The sequence below is a fragment of the Dermacentor variabilis genome, chromosome 6 (assembly GCF_050947875.1).
Source record: "Dermacentor variabilis isolate Ectoservices chromosome 6, ASM5094787v1, whole genome shotgun sequence".
NCBI lineage: Eukaryota > Metazoa > Arthropoda > Arachnida > Ixodida > Ixodidae > Dermacentor > Dermacentor variabilis.
The window spans coordinates 113,806,257-113,822,654 of NC_134573.1; the positions used below are offsets into that span (position 1 = coordinate 113,806,257).

Here is a 16,398-nt window from a genome sequence, read left to right on the forward strand (position 1 = left end):
AAGCTCATTACTTCGCGAGAACTTTCGACACGTCCTCCTTAATCTTTTTTTTTTCTAAATATGAACCCAGTTGCGTTCATAGTTCATAGCGGAAACCATCTAGCGACATTGGAAAACGTATGAAAATAAGAAAGAAACGAAGGTTGAATAATGATTTCAAACGGTTATCACTACTTCAGCAAAATGAAAGCTTCGTCACACATTACTCTTAACGCTCCTTCTTCCTGCGCCCCCCCCCCCCACACCCCCGCGTTTTTCTTGGACAATTTCGAACCCTGTCTTGTACGATTGTTGTAGTATAATTGCAGTATTATGCTCCGGAACGCTTGAAGAAGACATTTTACACAAAAATAAGAACTGAGCTACCTCTTGCAAACATTTTTCGTTGGACATTCGCCAACACGCTTCCTATTTCAACAAAAACCTAAACAACGTATATTGCATATTTCACTGAAAAGACCAGGAAAACATATTGCATGCCTGGTGCAACGCTCAAAAATTGAGAGAAAGGACGTATGCTGTACCGCGTATTTTCGTTTAAATAGCGAGACCACAAATATAACGCGAGGGGGAACTTTCGGTCTTTGCGAAAACGAAGAAATATATACACATATTACGATTATGCATGTTACGAACCCGAATGTAGTGCGAGGTGCGTTCTGGTACTGGGAATGTCGCAAAAGAAGTTGCGTTACGTTCATGCAAACATGGTAATTACTTTCAAACCACATAGTTGCTCAGCACAATTCGAGCTTTATTAAAGTACACGTCACCCACGAAGTAGACTTCATTTCCTTTAGAATATGAAATTGATACGTGTGACATTAAAGCGTTTTGCAACAACCATTGCAATACAAAGCATTTCACAGACTCAATCATAATAAATAACTTGAAGGTTCCATTTGGACAAAGAAATGTCTAAGGGATCCGACCAAAGACAAACAAAAATGTCTGACAGTGTCCTGAGCTGCTTTCGGCAACCCTGCGTTGTGCAACACAAAATAAAAAATTAGACCATTTACAGACATGAAAAGGGCAAAACTATATATGACAGGGGTTTAATTAATTACAACAATATCTTCATAGCGAAGACCCACGAAGCAATACTGCAAAAATCAGTCGGCATGAATATTTACGTACATATCTGTAAGTATAGCTAAAGTAATTTTGTAAGTAAATGCGAAGGTTGCAGGTTCGGTTCCCACCTGCGGCAAGTTTTTTTTCATCAACTTTCATTTCCATTAATTTATCGTTTCTTTATTTCATTTATAAAAAAGCACAAGTAATTTCCCCTATGTTGTCCTTGGTGTCAGTGTTTGTTGGCTTCTTATGATATGACTAATAAAAATCGGGCCCCTCGGTTAACCCCCTTTCTTCTCGTTTAAAGTAATCTTGAACTTTGTATATGACTTCGTATGTAGTGATAAAGTATATGCTAAATGAAAATGATTCAGAAATGTTTCTGCGTCATATGAAAGCGTTTTGATGCCATGCCATGTTCCAGTTCCAGAGGTGACAAGCTCTGGCGGCCATTTTTATTCACTTTATTTATTTATTTTTCTTCGAATTTTCTACTGGCAAGCTGGGGAGCGACACTTAGGTTACACAGCGCGGTCTATACTCGAATGCTTGCGGTTAACACGAGCTACAATATTGCAAACCTCATGATATCCACGGTGCTTCAGAGACGAACCCCGAAGAGAGCTCTTGCTTCTACCTTGGGTTATTATCAAATAACAGCGTGCAGAGTGACGACAAGAGAAAAAAGCTAGGTGAGAAAGCAGGCGTGAGGAAACGTACAAAACGCTAAAAAACACAATATAAGCGTTAATTGTACCTCCTCCATCCACATGAAAGAGAACACAGCAATGCCTCCAAGAGATCACTTATTGGTTAAACACACGTTGAAGATCACTTGGTGGTCACAATTAATTAAGATTACCCCGCTACAGCGTGCCTACTAATCTAATTGCGTAAACAGACATTGACGACTGCATGGTGGTCATAATTAATGAAGAGTACCCCACTACGACGTGCCTACTAATCTAATTGCCTAAACACGCGTTGAAGATCCTGTAGTGGCCGTAATTATTCCTGAGCGCCCCACTACGGCGTGCCTCCTAATCAAATCGTGTTTTGGTACGTAAAACCCCCAGAATTCAGCATTCAGCAGAATGGAAACGACATCCGCTTTCTTGCTTGTCCTTTTTTTCCGCGCTACGAAGTTACATCATAGGACGCCAACCAGGCCGATTTCTAACGGTGTTTACAACAGCAGAACCCTCTGAAGCGGGGCGCCTCGCTGAGAGATGGCAAGCCGCCCTCCTCAGCGAGGCACCCGAAGACCAGGAGTGGGCCGTCCAGCGGGCCAGGGCCGTTGCCGAGGATCTCGAAAGATTTTCCTCGGGCGATGGAACTCTGGCAGCCTAGCCCCGGGCACCAACATCAACAACCGTTGGACAAATAAAGTTTATTCCTATCCTATCCTTCTAATCATTCTTTCTCACAGAACCCTTACGAGCACAACTGTCACGCTAGAGAAAAGCAGTTGCCGGCGACACATATGGGCACCAATCTTTCCTTAAATACAGTTTAAAAAAGTGTTCAGCAAAGGTAACTGTTCCACGGGAAAGCTACTTGTGGCGTATAAGCGTGTCAGATTCGAATTCGCGCACCGTGAGAGATCTTTGCTTGGAAACGAAGTGTCTGTTTCCTGTCTCTTGGTCCACTGCTATACCATACGAGAGTCGTTGGTAAGTGTGGCAAAAAGCAATTACAGATACCATGTTTGCAGAAAACGATGTTTTATTTTTCAACATAGTTCCCTTTCAGCTCCACACACTTCGAGCGGTGCTCCAATTTTTTTCTTTCCTCAGAAAAATAGGGTGGCTTGAGGCCTTTGAAGTAGACATTTACCACTGAGACAACCTCTTCACCTGAAGATTATTTCTTTCCACCCAGCCAATTCTTCAGGCTTGGAAAGAGGAAAAAGTTACATGGGGCGAAAACCCGGAGAATAAGGTTGATGAGGCCCAACCTCGAAGCGAAACTCGTAAAATTTGGCCATTGCAACAAGCGATCTGTGGGGCGGAACATTGTCTTGGTGAAAGAGGAGTTCTTTCCGTGCTAGCCCAAGTCGTTTAGTGCGCAATTATTTTTTCAGTTGATCTAGGAGTGTTGCATAATATGGCCCTGTTATCGTTTTGCTATTTTGTAAGTAGTCTACAAAGATTATTCCTCCTGAATCCCTAAAGACAGTCGCCATCACCTTTCTGGCTGAACAAACAGTATTTGCCTTTTTTGGAGGACCTTCATCAGGCCCACTCAATTGCTTTGACTGCTGTTTAGACTCTGGAGTGTAATGATGTATCCGCGTCTCGTCAACCGTCACAAATCGACGTCAAAGTTCTGCATATTGCGATTAAGCATTGACAAACACTGCTTCGAGATGTCCGCCCTCATGCGCCTTTGGTCGATCGTCAGCATTCTCGGCACCCAACGTGCACAGACATTCTACATGTGCAATTTCTCACGAAAAATATTGTGAAGTTTCTCTGCCGGGATGCCTACCATTTCAGCTATCTCACGTAAACTCACTCGGTGGTCTTCCATGGCAATTCCATGAATTTCGGATACCATTTCTGGCATGGTGACCTCCTCTGGACACACAGGACGTGCTTCATTTTGGGTCGAAGTTCGGTCACGTTTGAATTTAGTGATGGTGCAGAGTCTCCACGAACATCGCTCAAGTCGGCTCTAATTTGGGCAGCCGTCCAGTGTCTTGAATAAAAATGTGTGATCACTGCCCGAAGTTCACCTTTTTCCATTTTTGCGGGAATCACCGCACAGCTCAGTGCCTATGGCTGTCGGTACCAGCGCAAAAAAGTTCTGCCGTCATATGAAGGGTGCTCCTCGCGCGCCACCTAGAAGAAAACAGGATTGTACTGACATCTCTAGCATTTTTACCATACTTATCAAACGGCCCTCGTACATTCGCAGAGGCGTGGAATTGCGTTTTCATATAACGTCAGTAACTGTGTGCCGATGCATCATGTGCCTTTTCGAGTAATGGTTCCTTGCCTTTTGGAGTCAAGCAAAATGGATTGATCATGTTGTCGGTACTGAACCCTCCCCCCCTAGACACCCCCCCCCAATCTTTATCATGACGATAATAATGATTTCTTATGACCTCAGGCTATTACGCACTAAGAGGTATTTGACCCTGTCAATCGCCCTAAACATCAGAGAAAACATTACAGTGGCCCCGGTAACTCGGAAAATGCAACCCGAACACCATAAAGGCAGTCGCGCTGTACGTGCAGTGGCACTACACCGACCATACGGCAACGACCGTGACACTTTCTATACAGGCGCCGCGTGCTACTCCGACATTACTGCTAAAGTTGTAGCGGTGGCTGACTGGATGGCTAAAACAGTGTTGTCAGTCACAATACGGATCGACTACTGCACGGAAGCGAAAGACTATGCCATAACTCTCGCCATCAGCGCACAACCCCCAGGTAAGATAATATATATTCTTACAGATTCCCAGCAAGCATGTCGAAACTATGCACAAGGCCAGATTTCCTCGATGGCTCATAAATTGCTACACAAGGACCGACATGTCCCACTAGTTCACTTAGTTTGGACCCCTGGGCACGCGTCTGTCTCTCCCTGGCAATAAGCGCATTCAGGCGACAGCCCGAGGCCTCATTCTCCCGGCGTCGGTGGAAGGACCGTCCAACCCAAACAAGGTGGGAAAGATACCACCAACATACACGCAATACTACAACACTACCTACTATCCCGCAGAACGTTCTTGCCACAGTGAGGAAATTCGATGATCATCCTCTTAGTGAAGAGACAGTGCTAGAGCACCAGTCCCCGCCGATCATCGGCTCAGAAGGCAGGCAGTGAAGGCACATTTGTGCTTTCTCAGAACGTCCGGTTTGCGCGAGCGGCTTTAACTCTAGTGCTGTCCGTACACGTATCTACACCTTCTTTCTCCCTTCTCTCTCTTCCCCTTCTCCCTTCTCCCAGCGTAGGGTGGCCAACTATACTCTTGACTGGTTAACATCCCTATCTTCCTATATTCCTCTCTCTCTCTCTCTCTCCACTACACGCGAAACTAAACCATGCAGATGCAGCCGCTTGGCACCAGCTCCGAACTAATACGTCCCCCACCCTTGTTCTGCACCACACTTTTCACCCTACCAAGTGTCGCAATGACACCCACACCTCTATCATTCTGCGTGGGAACGCTCCAAACCACCCGGCCTTCCTACAATACCCAACGCCTCCCCATACCAGTGGGAATCCGCTCTTTCCAGTACAGCCTTGGACGACCAGTGATACCTGATTGGCCGGGCCAGCCGGATAGCAGCAGCAACTGGGGCTCTGGGCTGAGAACTCCACCCTCGCGGACTTCAATGCAAAATAACAAATAAAGTTTTCTACTACTACTGCCAAAGATCGAGTACCACCGACAAAAGTAAATTGGCAAACATTTTTATTGCTCCATAAGTAAAAAAGCAGAATATAAGGATTATGATTGAACAGCCAGATGCGGTGCGTATACTTTTCTGGATTTAGTTAAAAGGAGCAAAACAAAATATAACAAAATTCTAACAATAAGGTTAACACTTTATTCTGCCGAAGACATGAATGAAACATTCTATAGAATGGCACACGTTACCGCGCGTGTGCTCCAGCATAAAATTGCGGAAACATAACAGCACAGAAACAGAAGAGGTGGAACTGATGTGATTATCATTATTATTGTATCTTGTCCGACAACTGAAGTGCCAAGTCGGCATTTGCCCTTCAGGTTTAAGCGTAAGCTACAAGCCAGGCTAATCACAATGATTGCGATATTGACATACACGAAGGGAATATTAAGGGCGCATTCATGACATGGCACGAAAGGCGAAATGTCTGCAGGGTGCAAACGTCGCCGTTGCTTTTATCGAGTTTCTTTATGTCTCCCGCTAGCGCAAGTAGATAAATTATTGATGAGCAGAGAATATCGGCGAGTATAAGATTAGAAGCAGACAAAATGGTAGGGCTTCGTTCTACCCGGGCAGCCTTCGCTGCCACCGTACGTTCACGTAATGGCATTGCGATGTCCCTATAGAATTGAACTGCAGCGTAATGATGGGCCACTCACCGCATCCCTTTTCGTCGGAGCCTTCCGGGCAATCCCGCCGTCCATCGCATACGAACTGGCGGCGCACGCAGTGCCTTCCCTGTCCATTGCAAGGGAAGTGGCCCTCGGGACAGGAGTTTTTTGCTGGCTCTCCGGTCGCAGCAGCTCCTGATGAAAGCACTGTGAAATAGAGAGAAGAGGAGATAGAGAGAAAGGGAGATATAGAGGGAAGCTTTAACAGAAGAAAGCTGCACACGTAGGTCTGAGCTACGTGCCTCTGACCTGCTACTCCACGCTGAGGGAGGGTTTTATAGAGGACCGACATGATGAGGAGGAAAGAGGTGGAGGTCGTTGTGAGAGCTGCACAGTTTGTACTGCTTGTGCGCAACGTGTATGTGCAAGCTTTACGGCATGTCCACATTCGAGCACGGGATCGATGCTATACTGGAGCGTGGCTAGCAGATGGTCTGTGGCGTTCAGAAATTGAGCAGCCATTCTCGCCAATGGCACTCTACGCAGCAGAGCATCAACTACAAGAAAATTCATTTGCGATTTATCGATAAATTCGAGAGAAATTCGTTAGCATCTGTTAGCATCTGTGCTGTAATCGTGATTTAAGCAGCGTTTGCCACGCTGCCAAGTGTTGCTCTCCTTGTCTGTCAGAGGAGCGAAGTGCGGCTGATAATGGTTCGGAGCACACCACGGTCATTTGCGACACACACACACACACACACACACACACACACACACGCACACGCACACGCACACGCACACACACACACACACACACACACACACACACACACACACACACACACACACACACACACACACAGACAGACACACACGGGAACTTTTTCCTAGTTTGGCACTCCTACCGTTAATTCATTGCAAAAATACGTATGTACACAGGAACACACACACACAAAGACCAGCGGTAGTGGAGGAAACGACCTAGTCGTTCAACTAGGTAACATGAACGAAGGAACTTCAGTAACGTTATTGGTGGCTGCCTTCTGGTGTGAAGCAGCGTTCTAAGGGCTAAGCTAAAGCATTGGTAAACGCTTGTCGGGAAGTTAATGAACCTGCGTGAATGTACTTGCGGGAATGTCGCGCCTAATTCAGAATTTAAAATTAGACTCAGGGTTTTTACGCGCCAAAGCCACGATGTGATTATGAAGCATGCCGTAGTGGAGGGCTAAGAATTTTGACCACCTGCGCTTCTTCAGCCTGCAACCCCCATGCATGGTACGCGGGCGTTTGTGCAATACTCGACCGTTGAAATTCTCCCCCTTCGATCCCGCGTCTTCGGCTTCGCAGGGAAACGACCAATTCACAACGTAACGTACGACCGAGAGTGATGGAAACACACAATCGTTCATTGCGTCCAAGCATACGCGCGTGTTTTCTTTGTTTCCACACATTCCGCAAATGCATCAATACAAACTGCTGCCATCAGCTGACAGCATTCCCTTCCTCGCCGCTGCGCGTTGAGCTTGCGATCGAGATTACAAAACTTTCATTTTGACAACAGCATCCATCAATATCAACATTTTATTGTCATAACTAACCTAATTTCTGAAACGCCTCACGTAGTTTACTCAAATTTTCAATAATGTAATACCCGCCGTGGTTGCTCAGTGGCTATGGTGTTGGGCTGCTGAGCACGAGGTCGCGGGATCGAATCCCGGCCACGGCGGCCGCATTTCGATGGGGGCGAAATGCGAAAACACCCGTGTGCTTAGATTTAGGTGCACGTTAAAGAACCCCAGGTGGTCAAAATTTCCGGAGTCCTCCACTACGGCGTGCCTCCTCATAATCAGAAAGTGGTTTTGGCACGTAAAACCCCAAATATTATTATTATTATTATTCAATAATGTGATAGTTTGATGGTCTGCGATTTTTATCACATTTTCTTTAACCCATGCGGTTTCTCCAGATGCTGTGAAGGGCGAGGAGAAAGAACAAGCCGTGAGGTATACTTTCTTGCCCTGTAGCTAAGTATCGAATACCGTGTGATGTTAGCGGCAATTCATTAATAGTTCTATGCATAACATCCCAAAAAAAGATTGCACTCCAACACGTGATTTATAGATTCTGGTTTCTTGCAAAGTAAACAGCTAGTACATCACGGTGGATACTGCCCGTTTTTTCTTCTAGCTATGTTTCTTACAGGCAAGGTATTAGTATATAGTTTTTAAAAAAATATGTGTTCACTCCCCCTCGCACCATCTTTCGTTTCACATGCTGCAGCCCATCTTCCGCCTGCACTTCGCCGTAAAGTAACAGATACAGTGGTTCTGGGAACCTACCCTATATTAAATCCGTGCTTATCCGCTTACGTGTCACAGCAGCCAAATATTCGATAGAAAAGCCGTAGTTTAAACAATCTAAATGCCACGACAACTTCACGTAGAAATTAACTCGTTGCGTACACCCACCCTCCCTCATCAAGGCAACAAAGTTAGGTATGACATTGCTCAACCGGACTTAAGTAACTGTTCGCAAGAAAGGATCTGTCGTGTCTCGCAAGAACAAAAATCTGGAAACCAGTTGCTTTGATAATAAGTACGGTAACGGCAAGCCCCCATGAGCTAACTTGCGAAACATTTTTTTCCTGCTTGTTCTTTCATATTCTGACTGACACGGAAACACAGGGAATGCTCTATGTAATTTCTTAAAATTGAGTCGGGAACCGCTCGAGACTTGCGTGAGGTACTTGCTCACTTGCTCATCAACAAGATTGTGCAAAAAGCCGCACGTGCAAATATTTAGAGGTAAGGCTCAGCCGACTTATCAGTTTGGGCTTCCCATTATTCCAATGACCGTGCCATAAACTGACAGGAATACTCAAGTTTATATTAGTGTCTGTCATTTCACAAAACTAACGCGTAATTGTCATAGCAGTTCGAACACTCTCCTTATAAGAGAAGAAAAGAAGGACATCAGCAACGTATGCTAATAAACGCATATCGCACCCTTCTAGGCTGAAACCACGCGCGTCAGGACTGTCAATAATTTTTTTCATAGAGCCTCCAGATGTATCGCGAACAAAAGCGGTCACCCCTCACTAACAGAGGAATGTACTTTAACCCTTTCAGTTAGCTCATGGTTGATAATGAGGTTAGTTGTACAATTATTATATGGCATTTTAACTGATAACTATCTTTAACGTTAACTCTCTTATCAGTGATCCAACTCCAACATTATCAAAAAATTGAAAACAGGAGATTGTGACATACTCTGTCGACTGCCTTTTAAAAATCAATTTATAACACAGCGACTTTCCTAAAATGTGCGTCCCAGGACCGCAGGTCTGAAGCGGTCCTACTAAAGCACCAATAACCCCTTGTATTCTTCGGGCAAATATCTTCAGTAAACCTTTATAATCTACATTTGTCAGCATAATTGGCCTGTACAGCCTGTAACTCTGTCAGTTTATTGGTGTCATCACTTTTCAGTATCAAGACTGCATACATCCTTTTAAAAGACGGTGGCAGACGACCTTCTTGATACGCCTCACTAAAAAACACGTTCGAATAGGACGGCTATCTGCGAGGCGAAGGTTTTTAAAACGCTGCTGTTCTGCTGCCGGGTCCTGGCGATTTTCTAGGCTTAAGGTCTTCAATTGCCACTTCAATCTCCTTTGCAGTGATATGTAATCATAATCTTTATCTTTCTTCGGTGTCTAATCTATGTAGAGAGGTTAGAAAAAGGCTCTCATACCCAGGCTTGCTCCCTACTCTGCACTTGAAGAGGTCTCTGTAGTATTCTTTAAAGGCATTATTGATTTCTTCTGCAAATCCTCCCGTTTTTATTCAATTTCAATTATTTCGTTTCTTCGCGCACACTTTTTCTCAGTTCCTAAAGACGCTTTGTTGGCATTTCATCAGCGAAGATTATTTCCGTTCTTGCGCGAACAAGTGCGCCACGGCATTTCCCCATCTTGATAGCCTCAATATTTTTCTTCGCTTCCCTTATTTGTTCGATAAAGGTGCCTGGAGTTAGTTTGATCATCCACCAATTCCTGTAGCATTCTTTTCTTTAAGGCTATTTATTTCTTGGCGCTCTACAACACTATTTCTACTGCCCGCTCTATGGCGTTCACTTTTACGGCGTCTTTAAACATGTCCCATTGCTCACCCCATTCTCTCTCACAGTTACTTATTGCTTCAGCAGTTTCTATCGCTACACATTTTGAAATTGATGGTGCTTTAAGAGTTTCGCGTTGAACTGCCATGTTTCCCACTTCAGTCTAGCTTTTACGGTGATCTTTTTTTCCTGTCGTGAAGGCTAATAAGCAATGGTCGCTAAATGCTATGTTCGGCACTTTGCCATCATTTTACAGTGTGGTAATTTCTTGCTAGAGATAAGCTCTGTTTCACCTTACATGGTTATTGCTTTGAAAATGCGTTTAATGTCTAGTATTGGCTCCATTCTCGTTACTGACAATGCCCTCCAGCAGAACGTTTCCAATGGCGCCCCTCGGGAACACAATGCTCTTATCAGGGCAGTCTATCACTCGAACGATCGTCCCCGTTCAAAACGCAATCGAAATCTGCTAGCACACTCAAACATGTGTCTGTTTTCATGTACTGCCATATTTCCTGAAAAAAAAAAAACAACTCAGCTGGTCATTCCCTTTTGTTGGTGCGCACACATATGATATTCGGAATTCCATGTTGCAATATACACAAATTTGGAGGACGCCTAAGCTTCGCCTGTAAGAGTGGAACGCAATAGGATTCAAAGATCCCTGACTGCTTCTCACGCTTTCCGGCAACTGCACCTTCTGTAACCCTAATGTTTACCAGGATACGCAGGCGGCAGACGCTATGCACGAAGGCGAGCTTTCTGGTAGAAACGCGGCTTCTTGCGTGTGTCGTGCATGCGCGGAGGCGAACGCCATCTGGACGGTTTTGCCAGGAACTGCGTGCACTGATGTATGGATAGTAGAAACGCTGTAAAAGGGGTTTCTGTTCGGGCTTCAGCACAACAGAATTATGTTTTCGCGTATATTCAAATTACAATCCGACGCTATCGTGTCTGCTGGTTTTGTGCAAGCTGTAATTTATTATTTTTCTGACGCATATTACTTTGAAAATTTCAATTTGTTCATTAGCGTCTTTTCGCTACACGGAGGGCCTGCGTCGTTGGGTATAAGTGGTTCGGAATGTTTTTTCGCTTGAGAGAAGGTCGACGCAGGACACAGGACGCTGACGCTGGATTTTCTGCTGTGCGTTAGAATCGCACAGCACGAAGCGTCCACTGTGACAACTTATACTGTTTCTTCCACTATACTCAAATCTTTCTTAATGAACACTCATCAACGGGCCGTTGTGCCAACAGGACGGCTAACGCATATATTATAGCGATCACTAAACTGTACGACCATAACGTCAGTCTGACTGTCACTTTATATTTTATTCGCCTTAATCGCCAAGATATCTAAATCTTCCTCCAACATTACGCGTCGGAGTTGACGCTGCCTGCAGCTCTCCTGAGACCTCTAACGTTGAGCGTTCCCACGCGCAATGGACCTAGCGACATATTCATTTCAAATATCACCAGCAAAACAATAGCAAGGCCCCCAGCAATTAGCAACTTTCAGAAACTATGCGTCCGCGCCGGCACGACAGCTTGAAGGGTCAACCGCAGAGCCGGTCGCGTTGGTTACTGCGCCCCCTGCCCTTCTCGGGTGAGCGACGCTGACCTCTGTGCTAGGACGTATACTTCCTTTGCTTGGCCCGGGTCGACCGGACCAGCATCCACTGCGGCCTCAAACGTTGAACATTGTCCGCCGGCGTCACCTCATCTATCATTCCAGCGCCGCTTGGAAGGCGTGGCCACGGTGTGGCCGCCTAATCCGGCGTCTCTTATGGCGTCTCTGGTTTCGCGTCCATCTCCACGTTCAACGCGTCACACCCAAGATCTGCTTTTTCAGGTGCAGGTGGTGACCCCTCTTCTTCATTCATTCTTCCTTGTCTCTGATTTCTTCCTGTTGTGTCATCCTGTTTCAACGCCGATCGCGCTGCCATCTTTTTCGCGTCACTTGCCACCTGCTCAGCCTCCGTTTCCAAGGACGCTCTCAGCTTCTCCGTTCCTCCTCCTTCATCACTTGGGACCCTCGTCGTCAGGTTGCCTGCTGTCAGTAACTCTTGCATATGCACGCACGCAATGTTGTGCTTCATGGCCGAGTTCCTGCCCTGAGCACCCCTTGGCACCCTGCAGTTACGTCTAATATGTTCTTTGCGTCGACAACGAAGGCAAATTGAAGCTCTCCCGGGAACGACCTCGAGCCTTAAGTCACTAAAGATCTTGAACAAATGGGGCATAGCGTCCGGTGTTAAATCAACTCGGAAAGTTAGCCGCACAATAAGTGTGGTGGACTCGGCTTGCTCGAAACCTCTCACTTTCCAAACCTCTTGTCGTACTTTTATTGCGATAGCAATTATGTGGACACTCCTGGCGCATTTCTGCCGTCGCCGTGAGGTTCCATATCAGTGAAAGCGTGTGCGGGTGAGCCGGCGAACGCGTTTCATTCTCGCGTGTGCGAGCAAGGAACGCGGCCCGGATGCGTGCGCACTCCAGTCGCGCGTGAGGCGGGGGGGGGGGGGGGGTGGATTATAACGAAAAAGAGAAGGGATGCTCTTCTCCGGCGGCTGCTAGGGTGCCTCGATGTCCTCCTTGCCTGCCGCTCCGTACAGAGTAGAGACAACCGCGGCGACTAAAACGGCGTTAGCCATGCAAATCGTCGACGCTGTGGCTGTAGTAGACGCCTTTAGCGGACGCCGCAGGGACGCGTTGCCTACGCTCGTTTGTCTTGAAAGCGATCTGCGACTTGGCAAAAGTGCGCGCTCGCGTGAGCCTCGGTCTGCAAGGGTTTGCAGAGTGCGCGTAGTGCAGGTGGCTTCGTTATGCGCAGTTCTCTCGACGTTTCGTTCGCGTTGAAGCGAAATGCATGAAGCAAAATTTGCTTGCTGCTGCGGCGATTTCTCGCTCCAGAATTTCGACAGCGAGTTTCAAGGCTCATCAAGAGAGATGTGTTCATGTTTACCTGTGTGCGCGTCACATCATGACACCAACCTCGTTGAGTCACGCTTACACATTCTGGCACTGTTAATTCAGTTAGTAAGGAAATGTTTGCAAGCTTATACGGCCGATAAAACTACTATTCTCGTTTCCTGCAGCTATGGCGATCTCTGCTTCGCCTTTTCGGCAGAACTGCGAATTTTTTCACTTCGCTAGTAGTTGAAAGTCCTCTTCAACGCTTCGCCGACAACGTGGAATGGAACCCAATGCACTTTGAGTGTGTTGTCTAGCTGAACTGGGTCTAATACGGTGCAAAAACACCCTTTTACCTACAGGCCACCCGCGTTAACCAGCATTTCCTTTGCCTCTGGCGTTCGTAGCTTAATCAGCTACAGATGCGTCATTTGCAAGGGCCCTGTACTGGTCACATATTTAAGTGCGCAGAGCTCTTGCAGAGGGTCACGGAAATCATCCAGGCGGTATGGCCTCCCGGCAACGTCACAGTGTAAAAACAAACACAGATTCATAATTTCGCTTTTTGGCAAAGTCGGTAGTACGTACCAATAACCCAATGAGGCGACAGAAGACCTGTTACCACGGGCAGACACGGCCGCTGAAACCACTCTTGCAGACCTCGACATCTTGCATTCGAACGCGTTTACGTTTAGAGGCAGAGTACTCTCTCTAGGCCACGGACGCATGCCCCTGTAGGCGGAATAAAATATTCTTACGAATTCATCATTAAAAAGTCAGCGCGTTGAGACGTTTGGAGCGTTTTATGAGCACTCCACGCGGTTTCCCGCCGTCGTCAATAATTACACACACAAACAAATATGCGTGGCTCTGCTATAGCAAACACCAGAGACCGGTGGAGCTGGGGAGCGGTAACGTTCAGAAAATATTTGGCCATGGTATATTGACGGCATGCGACAGTCATGACAGGATGTGAAATGTGACCTTTGCCTGCTCCTCTTGTGTTTGTTGTTCTTGCTCCACTCGACGCTTTATGCGAGCCTTCGTCTCGTCTGCAATAAGTGCATGCTTCAGCGCTATTCTGCGTTGTAGCGTTGTAGCTCATAAAACTGCTTCCTCTCTCTGTTCTCTCGCCAAGATTTTCCTCACCTCCTCCCTCTGCTGTCGTTCCTGTTGCGGGTGAGCATGGAGATATGCGCGGCAGCTACTGCACAGCATCTGTGACGGGTCTCGTCTAGGCAGGCGTCCAAAGGGCATTGTGCTGATGCGACACGGCGTGAATCTTGACACTAGTTTGTCTGGTCGTCTTTCCTTTGTGCCACCCCGTCATGTACTAACGCGATAGCGTTAAGGGCCCCGTGTCGCATAAAATCCGGTGTCGACGCCGCGGGCATCGCTTCACGAATAATTCTGAACCACAGCCGCACAGGCCCTTCACGTGGCGCACACCTTCTCTTACAGTTTTTACAAAGTTATTCGTCGGAATTTTGAAAATACCAGCTCATAAACAAAGGTCATGAAACGAAACATCGACAGCGCATGCCTATTATGTTTTTATGCGAAGCATATTACTAGAGCTCAACCCAGCTCCTCAGGCGCGGCGGTGTCGCCCTCAAGGCTGACCACGTGACACCGTGACGTCACGACAGAGGAGAAACGGGGCTCCAACTCGCGCCGTCGCTCGCGGCGTCGCGGCGGTATATAAGCAGCTGCGCTTGTTTCTAGGTGGCTTTGGCTCAACTCTTGCAAGCTGGGCTGGGTGGGAATCGAACCAGGGTCTCCGGAGTGTGAGAAGGAGACGCTACCACTGAGCCACGAGTACGATGCTTCAAAGCGGTACAAAAGCGCCTCTAGTGAATGCGGTGTTGCCTTAGAAACGAGCTGTTTCTAAGGCTCAGGCGTGCGTCGCCTGCTCAGGCGCACATTTCGTTGCCGCGCCGAACGCTGCGTTGCTCGACGCTCACCCGTTCCAATGCGGGGCGCGTAGTCGCTGCGCCGTAGCCCATTGTCTTACACCCCTTGGCGGGTCGACGGGAACGCTGTCGCGTTCCACTCTTGAAGGCGAAGCAGAGTAACGCATGAGTTGTTTCTTCGTCTAGCCGAACCAAATATAGCCAAGCAACAGCAGTTCACCAGGCTAAACAGTGGTTCAACAACTAAAATAAAGGATAGTATGCTTCGCATCCTGGGCTTAACCTTAGCTAAGCCACAGCCATTTTTTTTTGTGACAGCGCCACGCCTCGACCACGTCCCGACGCGGCCGGCGTTAGTGGCGTGCGTCTCTACTACGTCCTGACGTGGCCGGCGTTAGTGGGGGGGCCGGACAGCAGCAGCCGCAGCAACAGCAGTCGGAAAGTCGAAGGAAGAGTTAAAGAAAGCTTCCCTTTAAAATCCGTGCAGTCTTCCTCTCAGCAAGGCTTAAGTTGGAACGGCGCGCCATTTGAGGCGCCCGCCGCAACAGAAGCGATTTTTTGAGGCGTCACATACGTCGGTATCGTGTGCGAGACACAGCACGTAGCGTAACGTAGCGTAACGTAGCGCAACGTAGCGGAAATTGCCGCGCCTTAGCTCTGATGCATGCTAGCTCCAACGCCGTGTACCTGATATAGCTTGAAATCCGCCGAAGCAAGCAAACGGGTTTTAAAGCGAAAGCTTCACTGGTCGCGAACTTGCAATTTCGGCGTGGCGATGCTCCGAGGAGCCACATGACCTCACAACGCGCGCCTCGCCACGGACATTTCTCTCTCTCTCTCTCATTCCCTAGTAACTACTGCGCATGCGCCACTAGTAGCACCGAGCCACAGGTGTTCCGCCGCTGCGCAGCGCCGCGCCTTTTCGCCACCGCCATTTGGAATGATGTCACACCACGTTCCTCGTCGTTGCGCTCGCCTTCACTCGCTTCGCCAGTTGAGTCGCATGCCTGAAAAAATGTCGGAGGATTGAAAAAGAGAGCTCGCGTGTGCCGCAACCACAGTTGAGGCGGCAGTATATATGGACGGCGACAATTCTGATAAGCAGGAGGAGGCCTGGAATCGACATCGGAACGAGATGAAGAGGAAAGGAATCGCCCAGGAAACAGACGAACAGCGCGCCGAACTACTGGCTAAACGCCGCAACATAGCTCGACAACCAGACTAACCTGGACTTGCAATCAAGATTAATCAAGGCTAACCGTGCTATGCCTTAGCTTTCGCTACGTATATCATGGCATAGTCGAGCTAAGCCACTGCCAATTTTTTATCGGAGAG

At 47.4% G+C, this 16,398-nt stretch overlaps 1 protein-coding gene across 2 annotated transcripts in view; it reads right to left on the minus strand.

Annotated features, from left to right (window-relative positions):
• The window catches only part of LOC142585057 (uncharacterized), a 210,338-nt gene that overhangs the window by 104,518 nt on the left and 89,422 nt on the right, over positions 1–16,398 (minus strand). For both annotated transcript variants that reach the window (XM_075695516.1, XM_075695515.1), the window contains exon 3: positions 6,167–6,325. In XM_075695516.1, coding sequence (XP_075551631.1) covers positions 6,167–6,325 — 159 coding nt within the window. The remainder of the gene's footprint in view (positions 1–6,166; positions 6,326–16,398) is intronic.